We start from the raw sequence: 24203 nt of genomic DNA on the forward strand, positions 1-24203 counted from the left end.
GATGACTTCCTGAAGGCGGAGCTTCAGACAGAGCGGCAGTTTTTAAAGAGACAGGCGATAAATCCAGAAGTTACATTTCTTTGAAATATGTAGCATTTTTATAACAACTGAAGGCAACATAATTACTTGATCCTGCTATAAAATGGCTGCCATGTGTCTGGAAAGCACACAATACTGTCCCTTTAACGGGGAAGACTAAGATGGCTGAATCAATACATGCATATTAATGGAAAGTTAAGTGGAAGGACAAAAGTTTGATTATGAAACAAAGATGATTTTAGAGTTTGTTTCTGAAGCTTCTGTAAGCTGAAACATTTAATAATCTTAATCATGCAGTGATAATAGATATTGCATAGACACAGTAATAGATATCTGCTCTACTGTAATAGATACAGTGATAATAGATACTGTATACTGCAGTGATAATAGATACTGCAGCAGCAGCAGCAGCAGCAGCAGCAGGATGATGTCAGAGGCAGCAGAACCTCCCAGAGCTGCAGTCCTGGAGGGAAACACTGAACAACTGGACCGTGACACGTAAAACCAACCAGAAACAGAAAAATGTAACACTGAAAAGCCAAAAACAGCAAAAGGAGAAACGACATGTGAAGGGTTTCCAACGCAGCGCAGAGCTGAGACCTGATGATCCGGATCAGAACCGGATGTGAACGAGTTCTGGTCTGACATTAAAAGGAAACTTTTCAACTCAAATTCCAAGAGTTGTTGGTTCTTATTAGAGAAATTATTAAAACAGAAATGAGTTTTAATACGAATCTATGACAGAAATGCAGAATGAATGAATGAATGAACAATATTTCTCTCCCAGACAACAAGTCTATTTTCATTATCACGTTTCATTTTCCAAAACATTTTCACTCAGAAAACTGATCATTACCAGAACCAGAACCAACCAGAACCGGATCAATGAAACAGCTTCAGAGCCAGATTTAAACCTGAGAACTGATCAGATATTCAGCAAGAAAAACTGCAAAGTGAGTCTCAACCAAAGTGACCTAATAGAGTAGAATAGAGTAGAGTAGAATAGAATAGAATGGAATAGAGTAGAACAGAGTAGAATAGAGTAGAACAGAATAGAATAGAGTAGAATAGAACAGAATATAGTAGAATAGAGCAGAATAGAGTAGAAATTCTCCACAAGGAATAAATAACTGAGTATTTTTTGCATCAAAACGGTGATAAATATTTCTAGGCAGCTTCTATTAACTTTCGCTGTGTAAGAATCCACTGCTAAAAACTCAGAACAGAATAAAACCTGAACTGAAAAATGTTCTCAGATTTCCAGATTTTTGGACCAGCACCAGTCAGAGCACCAAACTGGTCCCACTTACTCATGGTGGGAGCGCAGGGGCGGGGGGCAGGACGAGGCCTGGGTGGGGCAGGACGAGGCCTGGGTGGGGCAGGACGAGGCCTGGGTGGGGCAGGTGAGGCTGATCTCCACTGGGTCCTTCTGAGAGGAACTCATGACCTGCAGAGGAACCAGAACCAGAATCATTTTGACAGCAAGATCACCAAAACTTTGATTCTTAAAGACATAAAACATCTTTAATCTGCCGTAGAACGAAGATTCAATCTGAACTTTGTATTCAGATTTTGTGTCTGGACAGCGTTATGAGAACAAACATGGCTTCCCTCGGCTGAGTGAAGACCAGTTTCTGGTAACGACCGCCTTCTCGGGGACAGAAATGTCGGCGGGTAAATTACCCGCTGCGTGTTTGAGCCGTTAGCGGCGCACCGATACTCCGGACCAGATTACAGTAATCTGAGGACGGCGTGGTGATGGGGTAATTTGATCGCTGCAGGGAACGGATGCAGGTGACGGAGAAACGAAGCAGATGTGAAGGACTGAAAAAATAATAAATAAATCTCTATTTAGGTTAAAAAATATGATTTTATTCATTATATACAGTAAATGATAATAAATATTCAGTTCTAGTTAAGTTGTTTTATTTTTATTTCTTATGGCCTAAACCTTAATGGGGAAGACTAACATAATAATGGAAAGTTAAGTGGAAGGAAAAAGTTCAGAAGATTGTGAAGCAAAAGTGATTTTTTGGAGAATTTGAGCTGCACTGCTGGACTATTTCAACCCATCACAGAGTGTGGATACCGCAGAGACCTGCCACCATAACAAACTTTACTTTCCACACTTCCTGCCAGGTTGGCGTTTTCTCCAAATGTCTGATCTCACTTCTTTTTTTAAATGACTAACAGCAACTCGTTTAAAGCCTCTCTGATCTGAACTATGAAAAATTAGGTTCAAACTAAATGTTTACTTTAGTAATATTTAGTTTGGAGCTAAATATTTAAATTGGCTAGCAAAAATTTTGTTTGTAAATTAATAAATAAGTAGCTAGCTAAATATTTAGTTAGCTCTAAGCATGCTAACTCCAACTTAAAGATTTAAAACTAAATAGTTTTGAACAACATGGTGTAAACTGTGTAACTTTATAAAAGTCACCTCATCAACCAATCAGAGCAAAGCGTCTGCAGAAGAACCAAACCTGCCAGAAACCCCCAACAGAACCAGTTTCATGCTAAAAGCTTAAAATAGACTCGTGATTTCAGCCGACACAGAAAGGAGAAATATTTTAGTGAAGCGCATTCATATCCAGAATGACGACACATTTCCCCGCGTCGAGTCAAACAGCTTCAGGTTTTATGAACTGAACTTCAAACTTCCTCAAGCTGCAATAAAACATCACAATGAAATCTTCTACAGGCTCTTAAATTAAAGGAAGGAAACGGCTTTTATACGGTTTCCTGTGAGAGGTGAAGGTCGTCCAGTCCAGCAGAAACAGAACTGCTTTGGTTCAGTGAGAGAAGTGGAGCTCCTGCTCTCACAGTGCGGGTTAGCCGCTACCGATCAGAAACCGGCCCAAACGGACGGATCGGATCAGAAACAGAGCAGCACAAACACAAACTGGCTGGATCTCCTCCAGAGTCCAGCAGGACGGTCAGCATCCGGAACCACAGCGAGTCAGAGGATCAGCAGCCAATAAAGCCCAACGCCACGGCCGTCTGATGTCACTTAATTCATTATTTCAGTAATAATTTCATGCTAATGCGGTAAAAGATTAACTATTTCTATTAATTATTATCTGTAAAACTTTCACTTCACAAGATGTTTGACATTCCTGATTCCCATTTTTTATTTCTCATGTTGGAGTTTTCATAAAATTATTACTTTATTCTCATATTATTTCAATCTGTTGTATTCTGGTAATATTATGACATTGTTCTTGTAATTAAAAATTTAAAAATATAGCTTGGTTCATCGTAGAGTTGACCTAAAAGTTCAAACACAAAATGAGTATGCTGATGAAAACAAATTCAGATTTTCAAAAAATTAAATCTTCAAAAACCAAAAATGTATCGCCCATCACAAACATATTCTTTGAAAACGACATTTTTCCCTAGATTAAACTCCAAATGAAAATTAAAAAACAAACTTTAAAGCTCAGCGAATGATCCGTGATCCAGGTTGAACTGGGTCGTTTTTTTCTGCGTTTTCACCAGAAAAATGACCCAAAAACATCCAGTCACTTCAGCACAGACACCAAATCAACCTTCCTCCATGTCGACTGCAACAACAGGAAGGAAAACAAAGAATCATGGATGAATTTTCTGTCTGCAAAATACAAAACCAAGAAAAACAAACAATTTGAAGACAAAAAGTAAAATTCAGACGAGAACTTTGACAAGTTCTGGATGGAAGGTTCTGTTGCTACGAAACGGACCCTGAGAGTCTGGGAAGCCATGTGACGAACGGGCAAATCCACTGCCCTTTCAACAGGAAAACACACACACACACACACGGTCGGGTTGATTCAATTGTCTGCAGCAGCTCTGCAGACCCTGCAGCACAGATTGAAAAGCAACTGGAGGAGGAGATGAACTAATCTGCGGCGGCTGACCCTGACGACTGCCAGCTTTTTCCATTTCCTGTCTGTCACGGAGCCTCAGATGGGCTCGGCTCCGGTCCAGGGCGCCCAAAGGACGAGGGGCGTCAGGGTTTGATTACTTATTCAAGAGTAAGAGCTCAGATGAAACTTCTGCATTTAAAACCTGATGTTTGACTGGAATGACGACAAAAACGTATCCAAACCAACATGTCTCGTCCCGTATTCACCTCCAGACTTTGACTAGGCCTAGCCCTGTCACAATAACTACATTTTCTGGATGATAAATTGTCCCAGAGCTTATTGTGATAAACGATAATATCGTTGTTTTAAGACCATTTTTAAATAATATAATAGTAATGACATAATAAAATAAGAAAACATTTTCAAAGATAAATAAACTTTCAATTCTAATGAACATTTAAGATTTTAACATTTTAAATATCCAAATAAATAAACAAAATAACAGAAACAACAAATAAAATGGATTACTAAGTCTGTGGAAACAAAAATAATCCTTAAAAAAAGGTTTAGTTGAGACCAAAGAACCAGACTGAAGACTTTAATCAGCCAGTTTTTGACAGAAACAGAAAAATGATAAATAACGCAGATGTTGTTTTAATTTATCATAAGATTAATGGATTAACTGATTTATCTCTTATTGCAACAGGGCTATTTCACTACAAAACATTCAGATGTGGATTTACTGCTGTTCTTCTGCTGATCAGTTTCTCTCTGAAACCTTTTAGCCTACTTCATGTTGTCAGACTGGAACCACTAAATCAAGTTCCTGATTTGACTGGTTTCTGGCTTTGGCTCATGTTGTAAATCAAAGTTATTTCATGGTTTTACAAGATTCACGCAGGTTTAGGTTGGTTTCAAAAATCCTTTTTTGCCATTTTCTTACTGAATAAAACAATAATTCATCCACATTTCTTTGTTTTCCTTCCTGTTGTTACAAGTCGACTGTTTTGGGTTTAAAAAAATCACTTTAAACTAATTCTTATCTCCAGAAAATGAGGTCGTTACCGAGCTAAGAGGAGTATGTTGCGTTTTCAGAGATAAGCAGCAGGAATGCAGAGATTGATAACAGATTCTCTTTGGTGAAAACAATTTCAGATCCAATCTGCAGCCAATATATCCTAATTTCTATCATTACAATAACATTTTATGCATGACTGCTTACACTTTGACGCTGATAGTTTGAAATGACTAAGTGTTTGCTTTATTTTGGTTTTTATCTGCAGCTGAACACAAACGTGTAAAAGTTGAGCTGAATATTTTTGCAGCGCTGTGTATGGAACTCTAAAATGCCACGTCGTACAAAACGCAGCAGGATTTGTTTTTTGGAAAGGTCAGATTGTTGAAAACACGCAGCGTTGTTCTCGTCAGAGCTCAAAACTGTCAGAGAATGAAGAGTAGAGGGCTGGAGTCGATCCGTTCCTCTTATCTTCATCGCTGTCTGTTTACAACAGAAGTCTGACATGTTCAGCCCAACAAACTGTCTTCAGCTTTTTCTGTGACAGACAATTATTGGAAAATATGATAATGTAGCTCACTTTTAAAGTATTTCAAAAAACCCTGAAGGCAGTTTAGGAAGCGTTCGCACAGGAATGTTTTAGAAACTCTCTTTAATAATGGCAAATTTATTCCTCCTGCTGTTTTTCTGACTTGACTTTCCCAGGAATGTTGATTTGATTCTCTGCCATTTTATCAAAGTTTTAAATCAGAACAGGGAAGAAGTTGATCCCTGCGATGATTCAAAGCTAGAAAATGAAAGCTGATGGAGCAGAAAGTCTGACCCTGACACATCCATGCTTGTGGTGTGCTGATTTCTGACATCCTGGAGAAGAAAACAATCACAGAGGGCAATTAAACCTTCTTCCGGTAGATTGTTTACCTTTTAACTGCTCGGGAAACTTAAAGCTGTTTGAGCCAACCTACAACACACACCTTGTGTTTTCAAATTGTAAATCTGCCTTAAGCCGCATTATCCTGAAGCAGTATAGGACAGAGTCAAGCTAGCAGCGATTAGGTTATTTGTCTTGCCGCAGTTTTCAAAATAAAAATTTAATCCACAAAACAAGACAAAAAGCCGCTGTGAATTATATCTTAAATCACCACATTAATTGTATTAAGTATTTTCTTTGCATATCTAGCAAAACAAATATAGCTTGTCCAAATTAAACCCTACTTCCCACACAATGTACGTTTTATTTTGAAAGAGCTCCAATCGCTACCGGCTAGCATTTCCGCAAACTTCACATACCTTGCTGCGAAAGGTAACTATCCCGTTTCGTGAAGCAGAAAACATCCCATAATGACCAACTTTATACAACCAAGTCCCGTTAAAAGCCGCATCCGATAACCGCGGGTGATATCCGCATGAATTCCGGCTTTAAAACAAAAACAACTGCAGTCCTTGTTTCATAAAAAAACCGCTGAAAAGCAGAAGCAGCTCGGAGCTCATCACTACGACAGGCAGGCCAGCGCAGCCAATCAGAAGCAAGAAGGGATCCGAGTGGAGGCGCTGATTGGTTGAGCACTTTGTATGGAGTGGATTGCAGGGGAGCGAATAAAAGTACAACAATTAGCCCAGTCAGGACCGGAAGTACAATTACTGTTATTTGCTATTCAAAGTAACAACTGCCTGCTGTGGACCCCTACTGTCATTTGAGAAAAATAATAATTATCATTAATTACTAACTGTCAAATGTAACATTTGGGTTTGTTTGTTTTTTGTCTTTACATTTGAATGAATCACTAAATTCTTAAAAAGAAAATAAACCAAATCAACTTCCCTAATATCTATTGTGTCATAACAGATAATTTTACATGCACGTTTTTGTAGAACATTTAGTTATATGCCTGTTATAGAAGTTATTTAAACATTATATGTATGTTTCTCTTTTTATTTTAATAAATCACTTTGGAACCATGTTTTTCCAAGTTCATTCAGATTCCTGAATTTGTGAGCTTCAGTCGCCACTTTAATTGGCAACTATTGCTGCTTGCTAAATTTGTGGCGTAGCTACTTTTCCTTTAACATTACATTTTAAAATAAGATAATAACTGTGTCTGCAGGAAAATTAAGAACCTTTGGCACTACATTCAAAGGCATAAGAACTTCTGCTCTTGACACCACTTTGTTAAAAATGTAAATTCTGTTGCGACACCTCCAGGCGCTGCAACCATCTTCTGATGTCTATTTATTTCTCATTTTGTACTATTTATTTCTTTATCTTTGTATATTATGTATATACACATAACCTGCATCTTAACTCGAGTCGAGCAAATCTCAATCTGGTTGTAATCTGTTGATGACAATGACAATAAATCTTATCTTATCTTAAATATTCTCTCATATTGTTGAACTTTGCTCTAAATGTTTTGGACATTTTTTGTACCTCTGTCATAAATCTAACAGGAAATTAAATGTCTCCTTCAGTATTCCAGGAGTTAATAATTAAAGGTTTCTTGATTAGGATGTAGTGTTGATTCAGATAAAATTTGTGTGATATTAATTTAATCTTTTCTTGTATAATTTAGTTAAAATTTATTCTTCGTTTAAGCCCAATTAGCAGCTAATTAACCAAGGTGATAAGACGTTGAGAGTACTTTTATTTTGTAGGTTGCAACCGGAAGTGTGTTAGCGTAACTCCGCTAGCTCCACGGTAGCAGTGGGGGGTTGGCTAGGTAGGCCTCGGTGAATACAAATAAGTACAAAGTTTAAATAATAAAACATGAATAACATTTTCAGCACTATATTTAACCAAGCTGAATAAATCCATTCAGATCCCCGGTGGAGAGCAGAAAAGCCCCGGCGCCGCCTTCATCCCGCCCCGCAGAAGCACCACCGTCTCCTCGATGACTGACAGCCGCGTTTGGTGTCGGGGATCCGGACAAGTTTCCGCTCCGACTCCTCCTCGACCTCCCAACCCGCTCACCTTGCTTCCAACTCGAAGGCTCCGCTTGCTTCACATCGCCTGCGGGTAAAATCCCCTCTCATTCCTGGAGTGTTGGCGGCGAGTATCCATGGTCCCGTACCAGGAAGTCCGGAGCACTTCTGAAAGTCGGTGTGTGGGGGGGAAGGATCCAGGATCCCAGCCAGGTAGCAGAAAGCGCCGCCCGCCGGGCTGGTCTGATCCCAGCGGCTGGAGCTGCTGCAGTCCCACCTGCTGAAACCTCCACACCTGCTCAGCTCAACTAAAAACCTTCTCATCCCTCCCAATAAAACACTAAAGTCTCCAGTTTTCATTCTACATCACAAGTTTTTGGATTCATTTATTTTTAAAATATCTTTTTTTTTTTTACATAAACATGAATAAAAACGTGTCTTTTGTTGAAAAATAAATACATAAACTATATTTTAATTAAATACTATTTGTAAATTAATTTTAAAATAATAATTTGCATGAGTATTTTTTAATTAAATATGATTATTTTGTTTACTACATACCTTTTTTGTATTCATTTATTTTTAAATTAATACTATTTGTATTATGTAGCTTATTTTTATAAATAAAACATTAAGAATTTACCTTTATTAAAAAAATAAAAAATTTAAATCAGTTTTTTATTTTTAGATTTTTTTTACATTTTAAATTTATTGAAGTTATTTATTGAAAAAATAAAACAAAAATTAATTAAGTCTTTTTTCTATTCATTTATTTTTACATTTTTAGACATTTAGCAATGAATAACACTATTTTTAAAAATAAAATGTAATTTTTTAAATTAAGTATTGTCTTCTATTAAACAATTTAATTCAAAAAAGCTTTATTAAACCCAAAGGGAAATTAAATGTTGTAACTGCTATCAATTCAACATTTCTCAAAGAGTTATTGTGGATGATTTTTCCACCATAACAGAAAGAAAAACTGTAAATAATTCAGAATCAGTCAAATCTGTGCGTCAATTCATACAAGTTTGGAGCTAAGAAGGAACTTTGCACTGATTTGGTGTCTAGTAATGATTGGAGGAATCTTGTACTTTAAATCTTAAATTTGATCTCCCTGCAGATTATAGTTATTTAGAAATAAACCGTCCAGAAGGGATGCAGATAGAAACTCCTCAAGCTGAACCAAAACCCTGCAGAGATTTCAAAGGGAAGCTGTGATTTTAGCCTCCAGGTGAACTTCTCCCATCAGCGGCTTAAACTTTCTTATCTCTGCATCTCTGAGCAGCCGGGTCGGTTCTGTGTTTCAGGAACCGCTGCGTCCCGGTCGCCGCGTTGCTGTTTACATATCAACATCTGCAACATCTGATCTCCAGTGTCACCTGCAAGCTCTGCAGCCTGGTTTGTTTAGAGAAAACTTTAAATGTGTGGAAGGTAACAAGAACGGCAGGAATATTTAAAGGAATTAGTTTCAAGTCGATCACTGGGTAGAAAAACTGTAAAATCTCTAAATATTTTATTGTGATTTTAGGTGAAGGGAAAGATAAACAATAATTTGTGATAAACCAATTACAATCTAATTTCATCTCATAAAAAAAACACAATCCAGAGCAAACAATTAGCTTCAAACTCACTTCGTTAGGAAAGGTGCAGGTGACTGAACCTTTAAAAACATGAAAAATAACCATCTTTTGTTTTTAAATAAAGATATAACTAAATCCTGTTTAAGGTTTCATATATATTTTAGAAATATCTTTTCAATGTCAAGTTGGAAACCATGTGCTTTTTTTACTTTTACTATTTACTTTTTTGTATCCTTCCTGTTTTCCCAAAAGCTTTACGTTTTCTTATTTTAAAGCAACAAAACAAACAAAATATATACATTTAAAAAAATAAGATAATGAAACATTTGTAACTCTAAGAGTTTAAATGAGCTGAACTAAGGGTAAAAATGACTGTTCAGATCGTAAAGGTCTAGTCAAAGTTCAAAAATTCTTTTCATCACGTTGGTCAGACTCTAAGATTCTCTGGGTGGAAAGGCAGCAAACTGAAAACCAGAAACTTTTGGTTTGTTTCCCAAACTGAAAATAAACAGATTAAAAATCTTTCATAGGATAAATCTGTTCTACGTTCTCCAGGTTGTTGAAATACTGATATCCCATCAAAAATATAATTTCATATTCATAATTTTGAATATATGCATGTAAATGTTTATAATATAAATATTATAATTAATTTTGTTTTCTCTCTGCAATGGACCACGGTACTGTGTCCTTAATAAAGTTTAAAGTTTAATTGAATATAAAGCTTCCTTTAGTACAATTAAGTTAGTTTTCAAGACCTGGGCATAAAAAGCCATGAAGTCATAAGGATGGTTGTCAACAAAACAAAAAAATGTTTTTTGTTCAGGCCTAAAGTGGAAAAATATTTCTGGAAGGCTGAAAGCGCTTACATTTCATTCCAATCTGACACAATATTAAAAATAATTGTTTTCTTTTGTTATTAATTAAAAAACTGTGGCCTTCAAAGAGTTAGAAAAATTGAAATGTGAATATTTGTTAATATTTTATACTTAAACTGACATTAAACAGTACAGGTGAAATATCAGACTTTAAAGTGGAATTAATTATATTTTTTATTACGTTTCTTGAATTCTGGAGTTCAGCTCAAATTATTTCAACCTTTCCAAGTGATAAAACAGAATCAATAAGCCGCTTTAACGTGTTAAAATCCGTCAAACTCACCATGATGGACTCAGAACACCTGTTAACTGGTTCAGTTCTTCTTCTTCCGTCTGTTGGCAGAGTCGCACCGCCACCTGCTGGTTAAAAGCTCGAACCGCATTTCCAACATCCTCAACAATCTTGGATTTTTGTCTCGTCACCTCAGCTCAGATGATTCATAAGTACTGACATATTAAACTGAACGGCATTCTGGGTATATTTAGCGGTGTAAACATGGCTTCTGTTGTAATTTAACAAACTGAATTAAATCAAATTAAAGGGATTATCAGAATAATCAGTCTGTTCTCAGGCAGACCATCGATCTAATTTAATCTGACTCTGGATTGATCCGTTGGTTCACTTCACAGGTTCTCCCTTATTGAACACGTCCATCAGCTGCCAGGGAGCCAGAAGCTGAAGCTCAGGAGAATAAGCTATTATTTAAAATATAATGGTTTATTGTATCCAGGGAGGATATTTTAATGGCTGAAAGGTTGAAGTTTAATATTAAACCAGGTCAATGTTTGATATGGTGAAGCAGAACAATAAACTGATTAAACCAACATGTTTTCAAGCAGGTCAGAGACTTTCTCAGAGTTCTGAGCCCAGTTTTTAGTCAAAGTTTAACTAGTTAATAAAGTTTCACATTATTTAATGACAGGTATTTCTACTGAGGTCAGGGTTTAAATATAGAGCCTGGAAAACAGGATGAATGGATAAAAAGATGAATGTTCTCTGTGTTTGCTGTTGTTCAGTTCTTCCAGTGAATCAAGAAGCTTTAATATTTGCTGGATCACAACAATCTGATCAGTAATCTGATTAATAATCTAATCTGTTTATAATCCCAACTGTCTCCACATCAGGGCATGAACCCGTTTCTTTCCCCCACTTCCGCCTAAACCTAAACACCGACCGGAAGTCCTGAGCAGCTGATCTGAGCTCCCTTCAGTACCGCAGCGCCGCCGCTAGATGGCAGCATAGCATCACATGCTGTGAACTCTTCTGTTTTTGCTGCCAGCGAGCTGAGTTATTACATAAGCAGAAAAATCAGCAGTATTTCACCGAACAAAGCCGGTGAGTCACTTCAGCTCTTCAAAGCAAACAGAAACGGAAATATGGAGGAAAAAAAACGAGAATAAACGGCCTTCCTTTGATCACCACTATAATTTAATTACCTGCATACCGCAGAGGGGCTTTATTTGGATTTTTCGTCTTATTTTCAGATGGATTCAAAGAACAGCTTTTAAAAATGTTCTTTGTTGCTTCTGCGAGCAAAAGCAGGATGTGCATGGTGACGTCATAGCAGCTAGAAAACAACAAAACTCAAATCCAATTCCTCTAATACAGACTAGGAGTAATGATTTTAGTTATTAAACATTCATGTTTTTATTTAGTTTTGACAGGAAGAACTTGTTTATTTTCTAAATACAAAAATGTCTGGATGAAATTTAGCAGGTTATAATCTTTACTCAATCAAACCACAAGTATTGCAAAGAATACTAAAACATAAACTGATTTATTAAACATGATTAAAATAAACCACATTATTTTCTTAATCGTTTAGTTTTGTAAGCTTTATGCTTATAAACTTTCACCTAAATGTTTTTTTCTTTATATTTCAGTGTTTTATTTTATGTTTACATTAATTTGCACATTTTTCTTTCAGATTTGGACTCAGTTGTTGCTTTAGAACCGTTTTTGTGTGGAAATAATCGGACCTGCCGGTTTCCTCTCCTGGCTCTTAACCTCCATTAGCTCAAAACCAAACACTTATTTATTTTTTTCCTCTTTCAGTTGGTGAATTATTTCCTCCTTTGATGAATTTGCATTATTCCATTTCCTTTCACCTGCAGAAATACGACCCGTCTGAACTCTGGTGTTTTCATTTGCAAACAGTTTCTTTTTGTTTGGAGCATCAGTTCAGCTCCGTAAATATTGGTGCGTTCGTTGTGAGAATTATTCAGTGAAAGCGTCGCGAGGCTTTATGATGGCGGCTTCAGAGGGAGGAAAGGTGGCGACCAGGGAAAACATTCACAGAAAGGATTCAGTCACAAAACTTTGATTTGATGTGCAAAGGCTGGCGAATGTATTCACAAACCTTTCATTTAATTCATATTTTATTAAATTACAACAAACTTTTAGTTTTTTTAGGTGACAGACAACATAAAGAATAGTAAAAAGAAGAGAAATGTCTGAGTTTTCTGTTTTTCTTTAAACATTATTTTTATAAGTTACTTTGTTATAAGTTTTAAGGCTACTTGTTGGTCATCCCTCTAAAATGTGTCAAACTTGAGGTTTGTGGGCCAAATCTGGCCCGCCGTAGTTTTTTATACGGTCCTTTAGGCTACACATGATAAAAATTACATCACACATAATCAATTCGCAAATCAATAAATTTGCGGATTTGTTACAAATTTTCTGCAGAAAATGTGAAAAACATTAGATTAAGCGATACTAACTCCCACCTGTAGGCAGCAGTATTTCTTACTTTTTAAGTTATCATCATAAAGTAAAATGTAATATCAGACATAAGTGCAAAAATGACAACATTTCTTTCAAATATTTCTAAATTAGCTCGACTCTGATTTTGATTGTAAAAAAATTTTAAAAAATCAAAGTAATTGTGAAATCCGGGATGGATGTGAAAAAATGTTCAATATAGTCTAATATTAATAAGAACTTATCGAATGCAGAGATGACTACTTATGAATATTTTAACAGTTTGTTAAAGAGTGCCTCCGGCCCTTTAAGAACATTCAGGACCTTAATTAAAATGAATTTGACACAAATGCTCTAAAATATGCTGAATCTAATGGCTGCAACCTGTATTTTAAAATACTTTGAGTTTTTTTATTCAAATAAGTAAAACTGATGTCATTAAATTAGCATTTAAATGCAAAAGTAATTAGAATATGGTTGATATTTGTGATAGTCGATCGTTGGTGGTGAACCTACCTGAAGTCCTCATGGATCCTGAAAGCAGCAGAAACTCGGCATCCTGACGCCCAGCGATGGAAAACATTCCCATCTAGACTCATTTTAAAGTTCGACTTGAATAAAGACGAAAAATTGGAGTTTTTTGTCTGCAGATATTGTCTCGTATTAGAGGCCTGTATCTGCCCAAAGGTTGGATCCACAGCTAAAAATGAAATGCAGAATCAATATTTAATAACACAGCAGGCGGGCGGAGCAGTGATGAGAAACTACTCTGCCTTTATGTGTGTGTCTGTTATGAAGACAGAATTTAAAACCGCTTTAAACTTCTGGTTTTGTTTTTAAAGCAGGCAGGTCTGTTCAGTTTCTGCGAGTGAAAGGTGAAAACCCTTGACCTTTGACTTCTCTTTCCTCTTCCTTCTCTACTGGGGATGCAGTTGTGACGGTGAGACAGCACGGAGTGGATTGGACACAGATTGGACAGACAGTGGACACGTCTCGCCCAGGACAGCGGACAGCACAGGAAATATTTACAATATCAATAACCAATGATCCATTGCTAAGCAGATCAATTTGATGGACGTAGGAAGATTAAAAGTTACTATTTTAAGGTATATTTCAAAACTTTGGGAAATACACTAGTTTATCTAAAACATAACAGGAAGAACTCTAACAATAAACATTTATTTAAAGATGTGCAACAATTTATTTTCCGATCAGTAATTATTTTTGTAAATTTCACTTCCCAATAAAAACAATTGGGGAAATCATTGTTTTCTATTGTTTATCTGGTTGCAGAGCTGCAGCACAGCAGAGAGGGACGGAAACGGAAACTACGTTTGTTGTTTACAAGATTATATTTTTGATTTATTTATCCAAGTCTTGCTTAAATTTTCTTGAACCATATTTTATTAGCTTTGTGATATGAGTTATTTCAAGTAAAATAGATCTAGTTTGTATTCAGACAAACTAAATCACTAAACTTCTTGTTTCACAACTCAAAAGTAAAACAAAACTAAGAAGCAAATTCATCAAACAATCTCAGTAAATACTGAAGAAAAAAACAATTACCTACAGGTAAGTAAGTCTGTTTAGCTTAAACGTTCATCTTTAGGTCATACAGAAATGTTTTCTAATCTATAAAACAATCTGACTGTGTATAAAATGGTGGATTTAATCATATAAAGGTTAATGTTTATGTCAAATTAGGCTTTAAGACAATTCTGACTACAGTGGATAAATTGCTGGTTGTTACATTGTTGTGGTTTATGCAGAAGCTTTAGCTAATGTTAGCATGTTAGCTATCGTAAGCATCTTGAAAATCTTTTTAAACATAAACAGAATATTGTTTTTTTACGTCAAATGCAGAATTTGTGGCTTTAAAACAAAAGTGAATTTCTGTCATTATAAGCAAACCCCAGTTGTGAGTTGGAACTAGCCCCTGCTAGCTAACATTTTAGCAATCATTGACATGTTAGCTGCTTGACTAGAATATATTTACTAATAAAAAAGTTTTGAGTCAAATCAGTTTGAGGCTTTGAAACTGATCTTTCTAAACTTGTGACATAATTTGTGGTTCTAACATCATGATGGCTAATGTTAGCCATCATGATGGCTAATGTTAGCCATCATGCTGGCTAATGTTAGCATGCTAGTCAAGTCAACATTTCTTTATGTAGCACATTTTCAACAACCTCATCTGACCAAAGAGCTTCACAGTAATTACATCATAGATAGAGAAATAAGATAAAAATACATTTAAACTAGAATTGACAGTAAAACACCAAAAAAATAACACAAATAAAAACCAAGACATATTTAATTTCAGTTGCAGCAATTTAGCAAAAAACTTGAATCAATTAATCTTTTAATTTTTTTAAATTGGTGTAGCTACTTTAGCTACATAGTTAGTGTGCTAGCTACTCGGATATCTATACTGAACAATAAATAAAAAAATGAATAAATTTTTTTGCCAAATGCAGATCAATATGACAATGTTTTTGAAACCATAGACATTACTGGTTGTACTGGTTTTAATCATCTCAGTTTAAGATGGACTCCACTAAAATGTTTCAGCTAATGCTAGCATGTTTGGTGCTAACAGCAGTTCAGTTCAAAATCAACAATTCTTCCACTTACTGTGCATGTTTCAGAGTTTTAACGGATTTTAATGATAGAAAATATATTAAAGTTTATCCTGTTTTAAAGTGTATTTCCCAAAATGACAAATTATACCTTCATGCTGAGAAAATGAGTTGTTTTCTACGCCCATCCTAAGTTTTTTTCCATCTAGATGAACCGATACAATAAAATGTTTTTTCTGACTGTCGCGCAGCAGCTTGGGCTACACAGTAATATACATGCAAACGGTTCGATGTATATTTACTATGTTTAGTGAGAACAGCATAGTGAGTTGTCATTGAGGATGGAGTCAACTTTACTATGTGGCCCAAACAGAAAACACAGAAAACAGGAGGGAGGAACGACAGAATGAGCGAGAGCAAGGAAGGAAGAGAGAGAAAGAAACGGAAGATGAAACGGTACAACATCAGACGGCCACTGGAACATAACAACACAGAGAGAGACAAGTATTAGGAAAAATGGTTTAATATAGGAGACAGAAGCAAAAAACTGCATCACACAAGAACATACGTTTACAAAAATAATTCTGACTGCTTCAGCTACACAGTTAGTTCACAGAGAAGGACAGAGAAACCGGAAAAACTCTAAACAGCTAAAAGCAAAAGGTTTCTAATTAGTTGATCTCTTTATTAAACTAATACATTAATCCACTGAAGGTGACTAAATACTTCTATTCTTTCTTTTTCTATAATTGTCTTATGGTGTAGACGACAATACAGAAGTCAAATGAAACTTACCGCTGTTGTATAGACAAACTTGCTAGAACTACTAATAAGTAAAATGAAAGGTCTGACACTCACCTACCCTCCTCTTTTGAAAAAGAAAAAAAAACATTAAAGTGAGGAAAAAGAAGTGAAAGAAATAAAGCCAAAGATCTTTTAGAAAATCTTATATCAAAAGCCAACGTTCTTGATGCCAGCTAGAAATCATACTCGGGGACCAGTCGGGTCAGGCCACATCACCAGGCCAGACAGCGTTTTTCTAAGATTTTTTTGTTGTATCCTTTAATCTCCAGTATAAAAAATTCCACTGGTACAAAATGCATAAGTACAATCAGTTGTAGAAATAGGAAAGCCTGCATTTTTTGTACTTTTTAAATCCCATCCAGTGACAGATTTCCAAGTGTTGTCAAACAAACATACATCACGCTTACAGGATCCACTGAAATGCATTGACTTTGGCTTCTCTCAAGACAATAACTCTGAAACTACTGAAAACCATTTTGAGTCAAAATTAACAAAAGCAACAACAGCAACAACAAAAATCTGATTTTTTTGGTAAATTTTTGTAGTTTTTTTTCTTTACAGACAACAAGCTCTGTTTTTACGCCACGGAAAGAGAACACACAAAACATTTTTCTCCTCAAAAAACTTGACATAAGCCATAATGCAAAGAAACAACAAGTTAGATTTTTTTTGTCCTTTCAGATTTCAGTATTTGATAAATAGCACTTAAGATAATTAAGAAAGAAGGAGAACAGAGAAGTGAACAGTGACGAGATAGAAAGATTACAACGAGCGTTGGCGATGACAGCCCCTGAGGTGAGCCGCTCCACAGAAACTCGGCTTCTTGTGCTTCCAAAGGCGAGATGCTTCGAGCTAACGCTGCGCCACGTCGGGCTGTGTGCAAGTTGGTGCAATTTGGCAGCGCAAAATATCATTTTTGGACTTTTACAGGTCTTTAACATCTAGCATCTGCGTTTAAATGAAAAAATACTGTGCAAGAAAGAAGTGAGTGTGAAATATGGAGTTGTACAGAGGATATAAAAAGTTTACACACCACCTTAAAATGGAAGGTTTTTCTGATTAAGAATGACCGATTTATCGGCTAACGTAGAAAAATTGACTCGGAAATTTTCTTTTGTTTAGTCCGCTTTAATCAAACTCGAGTTTGAATGAGCAGGAAACTCTGCTCCGCCTACAAACCTCGGTTTGGTTCAGTTGAGGTGAACTCATACGCATATGTGAACGCCAAGAGGACCAAGGAAGTCAGAATAACACAAAAATACTCGTATTACAAGATTAAAGTCACTATGAGAATAAAGTTGTAATAATATAAGAAAAGTAATTTTACAAGAATAAGGTGTAAATGAAATTGAAATAACATGAGAATATATTATAAGAATAAACTAGTAATATTACCAGAAAAGAAGTCATATCGCAAGAATAAAATAATATTCTAAGAATAAAGTCGTACGACAATGAAGTTGAAATTATACGCCTTGGTGCAGTGCCCCCACAGGCCTGGAGGGGAACAGCTTGGTTTGACTAAAATCATGCAGTTTTGGTTCCCAGTCGAACCGAATCAATCGGACTATCAGGAGGAAAAACAACCCAGATCTGTCAGATTGGAAAGGAATCAGATTCAGGTCTGGATTCTGGCCGTTTCCTCATTATTTTGTTGATTTGGACGCTTGGAGAGTGTCGTCCTGCTAAAAACTGAAGTTGTTTGTCTTCAGCTTTCTACCAGAATGCTGAAGGTTTGATATCGATTTGGGACGGGTCCTGATTCTCTCCATCTTGTCCACCCAGCGTGAGCTGAAAAAACCCCAACATGAAACCATGACACTGTTTTTCAGTTCAACTTATGATATTTTCAAACCAAAACAAATAATCTTACATCTGTTTTGGAGCCCTCCAAGGCGTTGTTGCTAAATTTGTCGAAGCTTATTCCAACTTTTTGTACCATAAATAAATAAACGATGCAGGAGATTGCTGCCAGTTGTACCGTAAACAAATATCTCCACCACTTTGTTTTAAAAAGTATCGTACTCATGATGATGTAAACATACCAAACACATAGGGGGCAGTGTAGTGCAAAGCTAAAACCAGCCAATCAGATTCCTTCAAAACAAAGATGACTTCCTGTTACAGATCAAATATGGCGGCAGGAAGTTCACTTGTGTGGACAGATTGAATTACTTTCAATGACCAAAGTTGAATATAAAGACGATGTTGATTAGGAATCGTGTCAAAGAAAGTGAGGATAAATTGGGAGAATCTAAAACTTTTAGATTTAAGAAGAAATAAACTGTTTTCTTACACTTTGGTTGGAGTTTCCATAAATAATAATATTTAGGTGGATTAAAGGCCAAAATGCATAAAACTGTATTAATTTTCCCAGATATCGGACGACCTGTGTTCTGGCCTAACGGTCCGATGCGTCTAATCCGATAAATAATCGTGAGAAAGATGCGTTTTAACGGGTGTGTAAACTTTTTAGGTCCACTGCACACAAATATTCCTCTGTTGGTTCTTAAATTTTCTGGCTGTTAAATGTGTAGTTATGGCTGTTTCTTTCTCCACTTTTGACGTATGCAGCATTAAAGTTCCACAATCAGAGAAATAACATTTCGGTTTGGTGTCGAGCGTCTAATGAAAGCGGCGCTGCCTTCATCTCGGCTCCGGTTGTTTTTTCCTGTGCGGACCTGCAGACGCGACCTCTTCCTCTTAAGCCAACAAGCTTTTTATTTCCCCCGTCGCCGTTCCAATAAGATGCTCCTCCTGTTTCTAATAACCTCGGTTAGCCTGGGAGACAACAATCCGGAGAAGAGCGCGCAGCGTCCCTTCCAGTCTTAGCGGACGAAATGGAGGAAACCCAAACAGATGGGGCGTTAACGGCACACAGAACTGAACCTGGACTTGGCACAACATCCTCTACCTTTATAACACTGGTGCGACTCTCCCTGGTTAAGGCGACTGGTGAGCTTCTGTAGAAAATAATGCTGCCTTTTTTTTGTCTTTTTTGCAGACCGTAAACGAGGCTTTCAGGGAGGGGCAGTTGAATAGACTGACAACACTGTGCCATGTAAACGGCTCGACTATGTGAATGTCAATAACACACTTTGGCATTTATACATGATTTTGGCCCCTTACACGACGAGACAAAATAAATAAATAAGAGTTCAGCAGCAGATCCGGAGCGTCCCGCCTCCTTCCCGCCCGCCGGCCGGCCGACCCGACGGACGGACGGACGGACGGACGGCGACGTGTGCTTTTTCCTAAACAGACTGAGGCTGAATGAACGAGTCTTGCCCTGTGCTTACATCATGAAAGCGTTCGCTCCTCGGAGGTGATAAACAGTAACGATTCGCCATCAGATACAAACGACTCCGAAAGGTTTTTGAACTTAACAATAAGGGATTAGACGGGGATTTAGAGAAATAAGGCTTCGCGTACGACTCTCGCTTCAATATTTTCAGCTGGGAGAGAAAGCGCGGCGAAGCCTGACGTTTGCGTCTGAGCGCGAGAGATGCTAATAAAAACAGAGAGAACAGGAGTGCAAAGATTTGTGGTAAGGCTTTCATGACTCAAACAGCGGTACAGTGGCTAAAAATATTAAAGTGATGAGTGTGTGTGTGTGTGTGTGTGGGCGTGTGTGTGTGTGTGGGCGTGTGTGGGTGTGTGTGTTGTTGGGTAGCAGCGGTTGCTGAAGAGGATTTCACGCTCAGGGGCTCTCATGCACATTTAAAAAGTAAACTGTGAGGTCTGCAGGAGAGTGTTTGTGTGTCCATGTGTGCATATGTGTGTATAGATATATTTATATATATATTTATATGACACATGGGCACTTTTTACATCTTTACAAAGAAAAAAGCAAACATGACATTGTCAGGCAACAAGACCACAGAATAGCAAGTTAACAAACTCTTTTTTTAAATCTATACTTTAAATATGAGGGATCCATACAAAACACTTATAATAAAATACCCATGTTATCAAATTATTTCACAAGAAATACACTGACGCGCTAGGCAGGAAGTACCTCCAGGATTTGGCACTAAACTCCACTGATCTTGTCTTTTTTTCCTTATAAGACATTTTGCTGAACAACACATCTAAATATTGTTTCCCACGAGAGAAATAAAATAATAATGACATTGATGCTTCACGAGCTGACATTTTATATATATATATTTATAGATATATTTATATTTATATATATTTTTAGGAATTTTATATAGCTAATTAACCAACAAGAAATTTAGCAAATAGGGACTCCTTAAAAATAAAATAAAAAAAACAAATTAACTATTATAGTAATATGAAAGGCTTTGTCTATTGTTCAAGTAAACTGATTTTTTTTGTCTTCTCTTGAGAAAACATGAGACATTTAAGACCGTTAGACTTGTGATGAAACCACAACTAAACTCACAAGAAGCACCGACGTTAACGTGGGTTACAGGTATCGTAGTTTTTTTCCTCTATACATTTAAACAGTAGAAAATATAGGTAATTTCATCATGTGCATTTAAAACCACGGATTGTCTATCTGTGAGTCAGTTCAGCAAAAGGTGACACAAGTAGGTAGCATTTCTCCCCCCCAAACAGGGCAAATGTCCTTTTTTATTTTTATTTTTTTTACCTTTAAACTACTCTAGAAAAAAGTGGTTCTATATATAGACTTTGAATGAGAAACAGAGCCACTTAAAATGGCCTTATCAAAAAACTTTACACTGCCTGAAAAATGTAAAAACCATTAGAGAGCTCTGAGAGAGTCTAATATTGATCAGACAGTTTTTATTAAAACTGTGTGGAAGTAGTCTTATTTCTCAGAGAAACTGGCACCAACTGCTTCTGGTGCTGCTTTTTTTGTTTTTCCGTCTGCAACCAGAAGCAAGATGAAGCGCCAATTCCTGTAGTGAACTTTCAAGTTTACGTTAAAATGAAAGAAGGAAAGAAAAAAATCACATAAAGAATGGAAATCACTTTTTTTAACCACAGGTTGTCATTTTTTACCTCAAAAAGAACATTTGTTCATAAAAATCTCAGTCTTTCTAGTTAAATTTCATATGAATGCAGCTTTATCTTTTTCACATTAATTTATTTTCTTACCCACGCCTCCCTAAAATCCAAATGAGGTCACATGCAAAAAACAAAAAACAAAAAAGAAAAGAAAAAGAAACACAAAACCAAAACATAAAACTGATATTTAAAAGTCCAAAAAGCTAAAAGCTGAAAAGATCAGTAGGCAGCGGTGGAGGAGAACCAGGTTATGATCAGGTGAGCTCGGAAAAGACATCAGAGAAACAATGACGGGGTAGGAGGAAGAGGACACTTTTTTTGTTTAAAGTTTTTTTGTTTAAAGTTTTTTTGTTTGTTTTTTTTTGGACGCCACGAAGACATGCTAGGCAAACGATGAACTAACAGGCATGGAGATGGGTTGTTCTAAAAGGGGGAAAGAAAAAACGGGAGAGGAGAGAGTTACACACAGAGAGCCAGAGCAGCACACCACAACAGCATCATCTTCCAAAGAAAACCAAACCAAAAGTCAACAACAAACAACAAACAAACCGGTAAACAGCAACACAACACACTGGTTTCATAAGCAGATTTAGCATTAATTTTACATTTCTTTACATACTAGAAAACTGACATTAATGTTATAGATCTACATTTACGAGCAACAACGCACATTCACACCCAAAGCCGTATCCATCAGGTCCCAGATGGATGGGGTTGTTTGGGCAGCGATATTTTATTTTTTATCAATTTCCTTCTGTTTTAAAAATGTATTTTAAATTTTACAGACGGGAGGGGGGACAGACAGACAGACAGACAAAAACACATAAAAATTAAACGTTTAAAACAACCCTAACGAAATCGAAGAGGACAAATGGAGAAGTACGGATTGTAAAAGGTAACGATGGATGAAGGTCACAGAGACAGGCGGGTTGTGGGAGGGCTTATGAAATCTGTCACCATGTTTCTGCACAAAACATAAAGAAAAACAAAAACAAACACTCGCGTGAAAGGATTTTAAAAAAGGAAAAACACCGGAGAACTCCAGCAGGTTTCTCCACAGGGTCGAGTTGAGCGATGCTGTTTACTTTATCGGAGTCCAATAACTTAACGATAGGCAATAAATAAAATCATTTTTTCTTCATCTGAGGCAGTAAAAATGTTGTATAAAAATAGAACTGCTTTTTTACAAATAAAATTTACAGGCCTGTGGCTTTACTGTACTTTGAATTATTTTTTTAATCTGTCAACAAACCTCAAGTATTTTCAGATACCCGCCCCTTTAACCCATAAACTTATTTTTGTAGTACTATTATTTCCTTCCACAAATTCTGGATTTAATTTTTTTTTTTCAAATCTACATGCTGTTATAATCTGTTCACATAAAAGACCAATGTGATCCGACCCAGAAAAGTAAGAACAATTTTTTTAAACTTCTGTGAAATAAGAAAAACTGTATTTGTACATAAATGACCATGTTTAGCTGGATTTTGTGTTTTTTTTGTCTTCTTGTGGTGGTAGAGTGTAACTTTACAGTTAAGAGGCCACGAATGTTTTGCAGCCTTTGCTCCCGGGTTGCCAGCAGGCATCAAGGGGTTTTTCTGAGAAGCAGCGGCGGCCTGCAACCAACACCGTGGAGGTCAAAGGGCGAATGTGCATATTGGCGAGCGCGTTAAAAAAAGTGAAAATTTTGAAAAATGAACCCATCACAGCCTTCGAGTTCAAAACAGAAAACTAAAGAAGAAAATTATGGTACCATGGCTCCTTTGTCTCGACTTTCCACTCAAACTAGTCTTTATAAATGTATAAATAATCAACGTAAAAGAATAAAATTAAAGTTTAAAGAAACTATTCTTTAAAAAAAACAACTTTCTTCCATTGTAAAGAGAAAGAAAAGTAGATTGCACAAAGTAATGGCAGAAATGGAAGTGTTCATGTGTGTCAAAAGCTGTAATAAATAATAATAGTTGAAGGCTTACATAGAAATCTTCAAAAATAACCAAGAAAAGTGCGTCTCCCTCAGGTGGTTGTAGGTCATCTCCCCCTACCTCCCACAATCCCTCTGTTCACCCCGACCCTCCCCCAGTCCCCAGGAGGCCACGGCTCGCTTTATTTTCAATAAACTTTTTTTAACCATCACTTTTGCTCTTTTTTAAATGGGGGGAGGGAGACTTACCCTAGCAGTGCTAACTGGGGGAGCGGACAGACCTAGTGCTAAGATCAGTAAGGTTTGCTGTCGTTCTTGGAGCGCTTCAGCTGCACCTTCAGCCGCTTCATGCCGATCTGGAAGCCGTTCATGGCCTGAATGGCTGCCTGTGCCGACACGGGATTGTCGTAGCTGACGAAGCCTGCGGGAAAAAACGGCGACATTTGATCGACGAGGCGTTGAGGCAAACAGAGAACTGAGCGTTTTGTTACACACTCTACTTCTTTCTGCCGTGTTGCAAGAACAAAATGATCAATGAAACTCTAAAAAAAAGATCTTTAAAGTTTTACTAATGGGTAACGTTTATCTTTATTTGTGCAGAATCCCTAAAAATTCAAGGTTTTGATACTCAAACAGTTTTCAATAGAAGCTAATTATATGCAATACTGGAAACAATCTGCTATTGTACAAACATTCCTCTTCAACAACTGAGTTCTTTAAAAACATAAATATGACTAAATATAATAGCTTTTAAATAAATCTGCACAGCCTGAAGGTAATAGCTTACTTTGTTCAAAAGGAATTTGCTAGTTGTTTTGTTAGCTAACTGCTATTAGCAGTTTTGGTCAACATTTTTGAATTGAAACACTAAACAAAAGTTTAATTTATGACTGAATAAATCGATAAAACAGTTTTTCA

At 36.6% G+C, this 24203-nt stretch overlaps 2 protein-coding genes and 1 long non-coding RNA gene across 30 annotated transcripts in view; 1 reads left to right on the top strand and 2 right to left on the bottom strand.

The window, feature by feature from the left end:
• Positions 1-8193, bottom strand: part of usp6nl (USP6 N-terminal like) — a 72631-nt gene extending 64438 nt beyond the window's left edge. The window contains exons 1-3 of one of the 2 annotated variants that reach the window (XM_032589708.1): positions 7868-8193; positions 1430-1486; positions 1350-1387 (exon numbers count right to left, since the gene is read on the bottom strand). In XM_032589708.1, the coding sequence (XP_032445599.1) occupies positions 1350-1353 (4 nt within the window). In that variant the 5' untranslated portion in view covers positions 1354-1387; positions 1430-1486; positions 7868-8193. Of the gene's footprint in view, positions 1-1349; positions 1388-1429; positions 1487-6189; positions 6397-7867 lie in introns of those variants that run through there. The other variant, XM_032589709.1, reaches the window with a different exon arrangement.
• LOC116736872 (uncharacterized) lies at positions 7559-8170 on the top strand. Its single transcript, XR_004342696.1, has 2 exons — positions 7559-7616; positions 7716-8170. It is a non-coding gene; the product is annotated as an uncharacterized LOC116736872 (long non-coding RNA).
• Positions 8194-16064: 7871 nt separating the features above from the next.
• Positions 16065-24203, bottom strand: part of celf2 (cugbp, Elav-like family member 2) — a 210065-nt gene continuing 201926 nt past the window's right edge. For 26 of the 27 annotated variants that reach the window (XM_032589660.1, XM_032589658.1, XM_032589657.1 and 23 more), the window contains one exon: positions 16065-23706. In XM_032589660.1, the coding sequence (XP_032445551.1) occupies positions 23579-23706 (128 nt within the window). In that variant the 3' untranslated portion in view covers positions 16065-23578. The remainder of the gene's footprint in view (positions 23707-24203) is intronic. The other variant, XM_032589641.1, reaches the window with a different exon arrangement.

Source organism: Xiphophorus hellerii, chromosome 17 (assembly GCF_003331165.1).
Source record: "Xiphophorus hellerii strain 12219 chromosome 17, Xiphophorus_hellerii-4.1, whole genome shotgun sequence".
Lineage (NCBI taxonomy): Eukaryota > Metazoa > Chordata > Actinopteri > Cyprinodontiformes > Poeciliidae > Xiphophorus > Xiphophorus hellerii.